General features: G+C 33.9%; 1 protein-coding gene across 1 annotated transcript; it reads right to left on the bottom strand.

Moving 5' to 3' along the window:
• Positions 1-3,170: 3,170 nt before the first annotated feature.
• LOC133810301 (uncharacterized) lies at positions 3,171-6,460 on the bottom strand. The gene is made up of 4 exons (XM_062246048.1): positions 6,348-6,460; positions 5,107-5,363; positions 4,304-4,749; positions 3,171-3,716 (listed from the first exon to the last, which is right to left on the bottom strand). Exons 1-4 carry the CDS (start codon positions 6,458-6,460, stop codon positions 3,453-3,455), a joined length of 1,080 nt encoding a protein of 359 aa, XP_062102032.1. The 3' UTR covers positions 3,171-3,452.
• Between the last annotated feature and the right edge of the window lie 5,812 nt (positions 6,461-12,272).

Genomic DNA, 12,272 nt, shown 5'->3' with positions numbered 1-12,272 from the left:
AATTTTACAATTCTATAAAAAATTCGGCAGCAAAACGACTATATTTTCATCTATCCCAAAATTTAAAATCCTGCAAATAACACATAAAAAATATCCAGACCCAGATCATGCAGAGAGCAATACAAATACATTTTAAACGACTGTATAATTTATAATTATTAGTCTAAATTTTATTAATTATTCAATTTTCTAAGCAAAATATCAAAATTCTACTAAAAATTAATAACAACAAATCATCAATATTTATAAAATTTGATTTTTTACTACTAACATAACCAAAAAAATTAAAATTGACAACAACAACATACTAACATTAGCACCAAAATTTTCAAATTAACACTCAAATATTTAATATGTTTACTAATATGTTTAATACACATAATTTTCACCAAAACAACATAGAATCTATTTTAATAAAAAAATTACTAATTAATCATATAACAATTTTCTAATTCCTAATCTCATTTTTACTAATAAATATTTTTAAAACCTAAAAATAAATACATTCTCTCTAATATAATAATTTCATATTTTTATTAAAATTAATATTATTTTATTCATATAAAAAAACATAAATTATTCAAAAATTGAAATTTTTTTTTAAAAAAAAAACAGAAAAATTAAAAACAACATACCAACACCTTCAATTCCTTGCAATCTTTCTCTGTAGTTCAACAAAAACGGCACCCAACCTTCAAACAAAAATACATTACCATTTCATAAATATATATATATAAAATGAAGAAATAAACATTACCTTTAACAAATAGAGAGAAACTCCTTCATTTTTTGGAGATTTTTGGGCTTAAAACTGAAATTTTTGGGAAGAAAATGGGGGTTTTCGGCGGAGAGAGGCGGACGGCTCGGAGAACCAGAGGAAAAACCAGAGAGGAAGGAGAAGGGGGTTTGCGGCGGGTGGGCATATTTATAAACCCTATGTTCTCGGTATAGGAACTAACCCTATTCTAGAACCGCGAAAATGTCTCGCGCATCTGAAATGTCTATACCGAGAACATGCTCTCGGTATAGTGTTCTCGGTATAGAACCTTTTTTTTGTAGTGTGTTATAAAGGTGATGCATTACTATATTTTAGCATATTCTAAAAAAAATATTATTTTAATGATGTTCTAATATGTGTGTCAAAATTAGCACATACTACAAATTGTGCCAAATCTAGTAAAAGTAGAATGATATAGTTTCTGTTTGTTTTTTTCAATTTTTGCCTAGCGTCGCTAGAGAACCAACATCCTGAGTATATCAATCATGACACCAACCGATGCAAATAACAAAAGCTTCGGTGTGTAACCGACACCAAACCCTTTTTTTAGTAGTGTATGTTTTCTTTTCCTTCATATTGGAGCAAACCTAGTGTGGTGTTTTGTTAGTTAGCAACAATGGTAAGAAGAGGAAGAAGAGCATATAACGTTGATGGAGAATAATTGGCGTTTAATGTAGATTGGGCAATTTTCGTTGATGCAAGAGCAACTCCAATGGCAAAAGCCATTTTAGTGTAAAACCAATATTAAAATGATAAAATTTTAGCACTATACTTTTTTCAACTACAATCAGAGAATTAAAAATTACACCAAAAAATATATTGTCTAATAAAATATAATATCATTTTATTATTATATTCAATATATATATTGTATTTAAAAAAGTTATATTAATAATAGAATATATAGCATTTTCGCCCCCAAATTAAGATCATTATATGATTGTGCCCCTGAATGATTCACACTATTAAAAATTCTCCCCGAATTATGCAAGTTATTGAAATATGAGACTTCTGTTAGATTTAGTCATAGGTGGCTAACAGATTGATGATGTGGCAGTGCCATGTGTAAAATAATTATTAATTTTGCCCCCAAACTTTTACCACTACCAAATTGTGCCATTTTTTTAAAACTATTTTTTTTCAAGAAAACTTATTTTTTTTCTTAAAAATAATAATTATATCCTTAAAAATAAAAATAAAATCATTTAAAAAGATTAAGAAAATACACAATACTAAACGTTTCAAATTAATTAAATAAATTTTCAAATACTCAAAAATTAAAAATCTAATTAATAACAAATAATTTTTTTTTTACTTTTTTTTACAATATAAAATAAATATATCTTAAAATAAAAATTAAAAATAATTCCTAAAACAAAGTTTGTTCCCCTTTATCCCCCTCCTCTTAAATTAAATTTTTTTTTTATTTAAGTCCTTCGTCATTCGTCCTCTTCTTTAATTAAATATTTTTTCTTTATTTTAATTTTTCATTCTAAAATAGATTTATTTTATATTTTAAAAGAAAAGAAAAAGTAAAACTAAAAAAGTTATTTGTTATTAATTAAATTTTTAATGTTTTTAAGTATTTGATTATTATTTTTAGAAAAAATAAATAATTTTTTTTAATAAAATGGGTATTATTTGGTAGATGTCAAAGTTCGGGGGCAAAATTGCTAATTATTCTACACATGGTAGTGTCATCAATAGACAAAAATTCACATTATCAATTTGTTAGCCACCTAGGACGAAATCTAACAAAAGTCACATATTTCTCTATCGTGTATAGTTTAGGAAAAATTTTTAACATCGCAAATCATTCGGAGGACACGATCATATAATGGTCATAGTTTGGGGGGCAAAAATATTATTATTCTTAATGATATTATTATATTACAAATTAATTTTCCATTGTCTGCAACTGCACACTATATGTTGCGGCACTGTGACAATCCGATATTTGCTGTGATATGTTTACCATTAGGTTGGATTGAATATAAGGGGATATCAAAGTAGATTTGGTGTTTTGCTTGCCCTTAGTACTAGATATACGACCTTTTCGTTTATAACTTATTAACGTAGTAGCTACGTGCCATAACCGAGGTCATTGTTGGCTAGTCATTTTTTATCATATCAAATTATGAAATGGGTAGATGAATATATTGCAGTAATTGAATTAATATTTTTTATGGTTAATTAATTGATTACATTATCAATATTTGTATTTGTTAATTATAGAAAATTATAATTTTGATTGACATTGATTTGAAAATGGTTATCTTCTAATCGAGGTTTTTTTATCATTACCATAATTATAATGTTGTGTACTATTACTGTAATTTCTTAACTAGTACGTAAATAGATAAATAAAGCTCATTTAAAAAAAACGTGCCTCTATCATCACAATAATTTATATAGACAGTAATAATAACATGTTGAACACCGAAGTGTTAATTGCTAAAAGATTGACTTATATACTCTAAGTCAGATGATATATTATTGGCTATTCATGTATTGTTCGTAATTAATAAAAACAAATTATGTCTGACAAAAAAAAGAACAAAAACAAATTATGATTGCTAATTAAAATGAAAAAAAAAATCAACTAATTACATCCATTGCCTAAAAAAATGAGAAGAAAAGCAAATTAGAATGAGAGAGGGAAAGATTGGTAGGATTAGCAATCAGGTTTTAGACCAAGCTGTTTCCTTGTTTTGCTAACAAACAAGTCCTCAGACTTAATCTTCCCAGGAATGCAACCACTAATAGTCACAAATGGAAATTGAGCTACACCTTCTTTCCTCCCAAGTGAAATAAGTGTGGTTTCTAAAAAATTCTTGTATTTAGCCATCTTGCTCTCTTTCCCTCCCACTAACAACACCTTCAAATTCTTCACTGCTATTTGTGCATGTTTTTGTGCTATATACCTATGCTTCCTCTCCTGCACAACACATTATAATTATTTTTCTTTATAAAAATATACAGTAAAACATCTCTATAGGAATAATGTTGGGATCAACATATTTTACTACTATGAGCAAGTTATAATTTAATATAATTATATCTATAAAATGTTAAAAATATATACATTTAAATCTAAATTAAATAATAATTGATAAAACATGTCAAATTCAATGTAAAACACTAATAAATGAAAATAACATAAAGATATGCTACAATGTACATATGTATATAATGTTGAAAATATACAAAGTTATTTTACAAGTGTCAATTGATAACTATTTTTATCATGAATTTTTAGTCAATTATTTAATATTATTCAATTATTTAAGATAGCATATATACATATTATTTAATATTCAGTCAATTATTATTACGTGGGGGCATATTTTCTAGAAGCGGAACCAAGAAATATTATAACTTATTACAATATGAAATTTATTACTATTTATAATTAGTTCAAAATTGAGACTAAAACTTTTTAGGACTTCACGAGAGTTATTCTAATATTGAGTAATTTTACTGTATATATAGAGAGAGGAAGAGTAATAAGCTTAATTATATTACCTTAACATCTGTGATGTCTCCAATACCAAAGACATTCTTACGACCTCTGACTCTCAGATTCTCATCCACCATTAACCTCCCATGAATACCCAAACTATCCTTCAAAACAGTCTCAGTAAGCCAAGATGAACCCACTGGTTTACCAGTGCAAACATAATGGCGATCGGCTTTTATAGTTTCTCCCTTAGAGGTTTGGAAATGACCATCTGATACACCTTCCACATTCACTGATTGACCCAAAAGAACTTCAACATTCTTTGATATTAACCATTCCAATGCCTTTTGTGAAGCCTTGGAATCCACAAATTCTAGTAACCTTGCCCCAGAGTGCACCATAGTCACCTTCTTCTCTGGAAAGTCGTATACAATTTCACCAGCTAGTTCCACACCCGTTGGACCTCCTCCCACTATCAAAATCGAATTCGCCGACTTAATCTTCTCAAACTCTACACATAAAAACGACCAAGATTATTAAAGTCATTACAAAAGTACATTTGGTTGGAAATAATAAAGATATGAGAATTGAGATATGCAGGATTTGGTTGGCATAACTTAAAAGTTTTTTTGAGAGCTTGGTTGGATTTTCTAGTTAAATGATTTTTTTTTAACTTTATAAGTTATTTCTAGAAAAGTTATAAAACTTGGCTTATTGGAAAAGTGATTTTCGATAAACTTAAGCTAAAAACACAAATTTAGCCACTTCAATATTTTAAATTACAACCAAATAATGAAGTGAAATAATAATGAATTCCATTCTATTCTATTGCTCTCAACCAAACGGATCTTAATTTTCACGAACATACCTGCTTCGTACTGACTAAGCCTCTCGTCTCTTGTTCTTGGAAAAAAGTCTTTGTGACCGGTGGCGATGACAAGATAATCATACGGAAGAGATTGGCCATCTGCGGTGGAAACTTCAGTATCTGTGACATTAACAGCAGTTGATGCAACAATATTCACATTTCTAAGATAATCAGAGTGATTAATCACTATTCTCTCGGCGAATGATGGCTTCACCATTGCTCTCAACGTCCCCCATGCTATCTCGAAATACTCCTTCCTAAGTGATTCATTTTCATCACCCAAAATCAGATGATAATATAATAGAGAAAAACAAAAACATTCAAGGAATAATCAAGTGATTGATTATTTTGACTATTAGAGCATTTCCAATGGAATGTCAAATTTGTGATGTATTGCTAAAATATGGTTCACTTTACAAAAGTCTTACTCCAATGGTGTACCAAAAGTTGTGACAAATTTAGCACATGCTAAAAATTAGGTCAAATTTGTTATATAATATAGCATGGTTCATATTTTATATCGCCATAAATGCTACATTTTTTTATTTACTTTTATGTTATTTTTATTATTTTTTATTTATTTGCATTAAATGTTATACTTTGTACCTTATTATTATATTATTATCTTATAAAGAAAAATGATTATTTTTTTGTATATTTTCAATAAATATCAAATTAACATTAATGAAATATTAAATTTTATAACAGTTTTTACAATTGTGCATTTGAACATAATGCTAAAAATTGTGCTAAATATATAATATATTGACTTTTTGTGTTAAATATAATACACTATTTATATCTCTTATTAGATGAAAAAAGAAAAGTAATGAAATAAGGTATATATTGAAAATTTTCATTCATGTATATTTGACCCGAATTTAAGCAATTGTCTTTACAATGTTTCAAATTATTGTTTTATTTCCTCTCACCACAAACCTAGCTACGAGCAATTTTGGCTCAATGTTATACTCCATTTGAGAAAGGACTTTTTTTTATTCGAAGAAAAATAATATTTTAGGGTGGAAAGAAAACTTATGAAAAGTTTATTTACATATATTTCACCCACAAAATCCACAATACAAGCAAACCACCTTAAAGAAAAGAACTAATCATTTAAGCCAATTAATAGACGTATCTGAGAGCAAAACATTCATAGAAGTTACTATAATTTAATATGTTTTCTTAAGAAAATAAAATGAAAAATCAAGAAAAGAAAAATAATTAAAATGTGATCTTACTGATCGATAAGAACGACGTCAGCACAAAATTGGAGAGATTGAGCGACAATAGAACCAGCTACACCGCCTCCTACCACCACCACCCTACGCTTCTCCACACCTGATTTTTCCATATACCAAACCCCAAATTGAAATAATATTTGTTTTTTTTTTTGGAATGAAATGGTGGGGAAAGAGGTTGGTCAGGAGAATTATATACAAAAATGCAGAAAGTAAATTTGTCTGAATAATATAGAGAAGAGAATATATGGTTTTTTGGCAGAAAAATATGGCATGCATATGGGGTTATAGGATTTACTATTTATATATAAATATATATATATGCTCACTTCAAATTTGGATTGTTGGTTTCTATAATTTCCAACAACTTCTATTTATACAAGGTTTTATTTCATCTCAACAAACATTCAGCAGAGAGGAGTGGTTCTCAATATGGTAGTGGTTATTTTCTTTATTTACATTCCACAAATATAAAAAAACAAAAAACAAAAAACAATATTATTAACTATATATACTATACCAAAAATAGTGGTGTACGGAAGTAATTAGAAATGGAAAAATTGAATGATATTGGGACTTAGATCCCATACATGCTAAGAACTCCATTAATTTATTAATGTTTTTTTAAAAAAAAAATATTTCTAAACAAATTGTTAAGGTGGAAAGATATTTATTTATTCACTATATGATATTGGGATTGTTGTTAGTGTATGCATTTCATATGGCGAATGCTTGCTAGTGTTATTAGACAATTTCATGTATGTTTTGTGACAAAATGAGATCAATTGTTTCCTTAATTTTGTTTTGTGTATCATAGGTTATATACAACTTAATCTATGTGATTAAGGGCCTAAGCCCATGCTAAAGAATAAAAAGTAAATATAGCCCATATACAATATTAGCATAATACAATATAAGTTTTGATACCCCTTAAGTTGGAGCATATAGATCACAAATGCCCAACTTACGAAGTAAATACAAAAATTTGTGTTTGCTCAAAGCTTTAGTAAAGATGTCGGTAGATTCGGTTTTATATATATTTATTAAAACAAAGAATGAGAGAATTTGTGTAACTAAGAAATAACTAAAATGAGTCTTGACGTTTTGTCATGGGTATGAAGTCTTTGTCTTTTACTAACGTTTTTTCAGTCTAAAAAGCTTTATTTTGTCGGTTCCTTTCATCAGAGTTTTACTGGCTTTCCTTGTTTCCTTGGCTCTTAGTGGTGATTTACTGGTTTTGTCTTCATCTCAATGGAGGATTTCAATATGTTGGTGCCAAGGATGAGTACAATCAATTTGGCAGAAGAAGATGAGGGTGGGTTAGATCTACAGGGCAACATTGCTGCAACTGAAGAGGTGGAACCAGGATTCAATTGGAGGCTGGCGTTGATAGGCAGATTCATTCAAACGGGATCATTTGATTTTCCTTCAATGCAACAGACTCTAGCTTCTATATGGAGACCTGGGAAGGGAGTTTTCATCAAAGAATTGGATAATAATAGATTTTTATTCCAGTTCTATCACGAACTGGACATTAAGCGGGTGGTGGAAGGAAGCCCATGGTACTTCAATCGTAAAGCCCTCATAATCTCCCGTATGAACGAAGATGTTAATCCGCGGTGTGTTCCTCTCAATTCTCTGGACTTGTGGGTTCAAATTCACGATTTGCAAACTGGTTTCATGAAGGCAAGCGTTCTCAAGGCAGTGGGTAATTATATTGGGATATTCGTGGATTCTTGTCCAAAAATTTTTTTGGGTGGCTGGCGAGAATACATGCGCATCAGGGTTAAGGTGAATCTGAGTAACCCATTAAAGAGGAGGATGCGTATTAAAAAAACAGCAACATAATGGTTTTGGATCAACTTTAAGTACGAGAATGTACCATCTTTCTGCTTCATCTGCGGTTTGCTGGGTCATTCTGAACGATTCTGTCCCCGCCGTTTTGATACTCCGGAGGACGAGCTTGTCCAGCCATATGGAGAATGGATGCGCGCACCTCTTCGCCGGCAAACCAAGTTAATCGGCGCACAGTGGCTCCGGACTAGTATATCTGAGGAACTACCGTCCCAATCCACGGCTGAAACCTCTCCCGCGATTGCTACCAGACCCGAACCCCCAGCTGACGCTCCTCCAGATTTTTCGCTCGAGATCCACGGTTACAGCCCCACTCTTCAAGATCCCACAAATCGTGGGTATCCACTTCGTCAGATTGGGGAAGTTACTTCGTCACAGAGTCAACGTGCTTCCAGCTCTCAAGACAATGAAAAGGCACGTGAATTTAATACTCTATCACATGGGCCTCTTGTTACTGAAACAAAAAAGAGAAGAACCGTAGTGGAAATGGGCCGTGTAGAGATTTCTTCGCATCCAGCTACCCATATCACTCAGATGGACCGCGATGAAATGGGCCGTGAAGGAATAGACTCTCATTTAATGGATATTGCTCCTGAGCTGCATCGACGAGATGAAAATATGCTGGCTAATGGAGTTGACGTGGAGAACAGTAGCATGAATGTTGATCATCAAGAACAGGAATTTTCACCTCTGTCAAAAAACTTGGATACGGCGGGTACCGTAATTCGGTCCCGCCAAGAATTATGAGCACTATAAGCTGGAATTGCCGCGGGCTTGGGACCCCGTGGACCGTTCAATTCCTTAAGGAGATAGTTCTCCAAAAGAAACCCAACTTCATTTTTCTTTGCGAAATTCTATGTAAGAAGGACAAAGTTGACAGAATAAGGAACTCTTTGGGGTTTGAAGGTATGATAGTAGTGGAAGCACAAGGTCACAGTGGCGGTCTTGCAATATTATGGAGACATAAGGAAGAAGCTCAGTTATTATCTTTTGGCAAGAACCACATTGATGTTATTATTACCACCAAGGATAGGCCAACTCATCGCTTGACAGGGGTATATGGTGAGCCTAATCGTGCTAGGCGTGCATCAACTTGGAGACTTCTTCGTCATCTGGCTGATTCTTCTCCTTTACCATGGTGTGTTATAGGCGATCTTAACAACACTCTCACTATCGCAGATAAAAGAGGAGGTCGTCCTTATCCGTCCTGGCTATTACAGGGCTTTCAAGAAGCTATCAATGACTGTGGTCTAGTTGATGTGGAATTAACTGGTTACCAATTTACTTGGGATCGAGGTCGTGGATCTGACCATTGGGTAGAATGCAGATTGGATCGTGCTTTGGTTAATTCTGCATGGCTTCATCTCTTCCCTAGATCTCTACTTATCAACGTTGCGATATCCACCTCAGATCATTGTCCAATTTTACTTGATCCTGTGCCTGTCACTAATCCTCCCCCCCCCCCCCCCAGTAGACCGTTCAGATTTGAGAATGCTTGGCTTAGAGAGCCTATGTGTGGTAAGATTATTGAGGAAGTGTGGTGGAAAGATCGAGATGCCCCAGTCTTAGATAAGATAGCCCTTTGTGCCGAAGCTTTGCAAGAGTGGGGCAAAAGCATAACTGGTAATTTCAAACAAAGAATGGATAGGTGCAAGGCAACCATAAAGAAACTGAAACCTTTCAGAGATCGAAGATCTATTCAGAAGCATGAAGAGGCTAGTAAAGAGCTTTTTGAAATCTTGACTCAAAAGGAAGTGTTTTGGCGACAACGATCCAAACAATTATGGTTGAGAGAAGGTGACCACAACTCCAGGTATTTCCATGCAGCGGCTAGGACCAGAAAGCGCACAAATAATATTCACTCTCTGTATAATGAGTCTAATCAACTCATTGAGTGGAATAATGGTCTTCAAGAGCTAATGGTGGAATACTTTCAGACTTTGTTCAAGTCCACCGTTCCGTGTTGGGACCCTGTTGTTAGTTGTATTACGAGGGCTATTACTCCTGATCAGAATCTAGCTTTATTGTCCCCTATAGGCGAGGAGGAGGTGAACGCTGCAATCTTCCAGATGCATCCTGACAAGTCTCCAGGACCAGATGGCATGAGTCCTGGTTTTTATCAGAAATACTGGCATATTGTTGGGTCAGATGTAGTTAATGAGGTGCGACGCTTTTGGAATGAAGAAAAGTTTGCTGATCAATTGCCTCTTACAAACATAGTGCTTGTCCCAAAGAAAAAGAGCCCGGTGTCAATGTTGGATCTTCGTCCCATCTCGCTGTGTAACGTATTGTATAAGATTATATCGAAGGTGTTGGCAAACAGACTAAAGCAGGTGATTGATGACATCATTTCAGAGACGCAGAGTGCCTTTATTCCAGGTCGGTTAATCACAGACAATATCATGATCTCCTATGAGCTTATGCATTATATGAAGAGAAAAACCACAGGAAAACAAGGGTACATGGCCCTAAAACTGGATATGAGCAAAGCTTACGATCGTGTAGAGTGGGACTATTTACAGGCGGTCCTTCGTAGGATGGGATTCGATGAGAAGCTGGTGAAGTTATTTATGGCCTGTATTACCTCCGCTAGGTATCAGATTGTGCATGCAGGCAAAGTATTCGGCCACATCATTCCAGAGAGAGGATTGCGCCAGGGTGATCCCTTATCCTCTTATTTGTTTATCATTTGTACAGAGGGATTTTCAGCCTTGTTACAAGATTATGAAGAGAAGAAGCTACTTAATGGTATTCAGGTGGCTAGGGGTGCTCCTAAGGTTTCTCATATGTTTTTTGCAGATGATAGTTACATCTTCTGTAAAGCATCAACCGTGGAGGCACACCATGTTTTGCAGCTTTTGGGCGTTTTTGAGAAGGCTTCTGGGCAGAAAATAAACTATGATAAGTCTTCTATTTTTTACAGTAGGAATACATCGATCCAGGTCAGAGATACAATATGTGGTGATATGGGCATTCACGAGGCAGATGATAATAGCACCTATTTGGGGTTACCTAATATATTGGGTCGTAACAAGTCAGTGATCCTAGGCTATCTCAAGGATCGCATACGTATCCGAATTCAAAATTGGGAGAGTAGATTTTTATCTAAAGCAGGAAAGGAGATTCTATTGAAGACTGTTGCTCAAGCTCTCCCTAATTATGCTATGAGTGTTTTTCTCCTCCCATTGGCAACAAGCAGAGACATTGAGCGTTTAATGAATAGATATTGGTGGTCCTCCTCATCTAAGAAGTCTAACGGCATTCATTGGCAAAGTTGGAGTAGGCTTAGCAAACCCAAAGAGTCGGGTGGACTTGGTTTTCGTTCGTTATACGACTTCAATCTTGCTCTTCTCGGGAAACAGGGATGGCGTCTCTTGCAACAGCCGCAGACATTAGTCAGCCGATTATACAAAGCAAGATATTACCCCCATACCTCCTTCCTTTCGGCCACAATAGGAGGCAGTCCAAGCTATATTTGGAGGAGCATATTGGCATCTCAAGAGCTCATTCGACAAGGTGCTGCTGTTCGAATTGGAGATGGGCAATCAGTAAACGTTTTGGAAGTCCCTTGGCTCCCTAGTCCGGACCCCTATGTCCATACTAACTCTAGTGTGTTAGTCAACAAAAAAGTTGCCCAGTTAATGACGGCTGACCAACGTGAATGGGATGAAGATTTACTCCAAGACCTTTTTATTGATAGAGATGTTGGTATAATTAGGAATATCCCAATACAGGCTGAAATTGATACATGGTTCTGGAAATTGGATAGACTTGGGCATTATACAGTGAAAAGTGCTCATTCATGGATTCAAAAGAAGGAGATAACAGAGGTGGCAGAGGAAATTTCGGTTTACTGGAAGAGATTGTGGAAGTTGGGTATCCCTCCTAAAGTCAAATCGTTTTTATGGCAGGCCTCCACTAATTGCCTCCCCACTAAATGTAATCTTCAATTCAAAGGTATCTCAGTGAATGCTCTTTGCCCCTTCTGTAATTCATGCCGTGAGTCGACCTCCCATGTCCTCTTCTCTTGCTCATTCTCTCAAGTTTGCTGGAATCTTCTTGGAGTCCAAA

The sequence above is a fragment of the Humulus lupulus genome, unplaced genomic scaffold (assembly GCF_963169125.1).
Source record: "Humulus lupulus unplaced genomic scaffold, drHumLupu1.1 SCAFFOLD_34, whole genome shotgun sequence".
NCBI classification, from domain to species: Eukaryota; Viridiplantae; Streptophyta; class Magnoliopsida; order Rosales; family Cannabaceae; genus Humulus; species Humulus lupulus.
Note: the sequence above shows the minus strand (reverse complement) of the source record. Positions and strands in the feature narration are given on the sequence as shown.

What these genes read in the sequence shown, in the direction of transcription:
- LOC133810301 (XM_062246048.1), bottom strand. Translation starts at nt 6,460, where the DNA reads ATGGAAAAATCAGGTGTGGAGAAGCGTAGGGTGGTGGTGGTAGGAGGC. An exon ending in GCTTAGTCAGTACGAAGCAG is followed by an intron (nt 4,750 to 5,106) that starts GTATGTTCGTGA and finishes TTTTATGTGTAG; the next exon opens with AGTTTGAGAAGATTAAGTCG. An exon ending in GAGACATCACAGATGTTAAG is followed by an intron (nt 3,717 to 4,303) that starts GTAATATAATTA and finishes TGTGTTGTGCAG; the next exon opens with GAGAGGAAGCATAGGTATAT.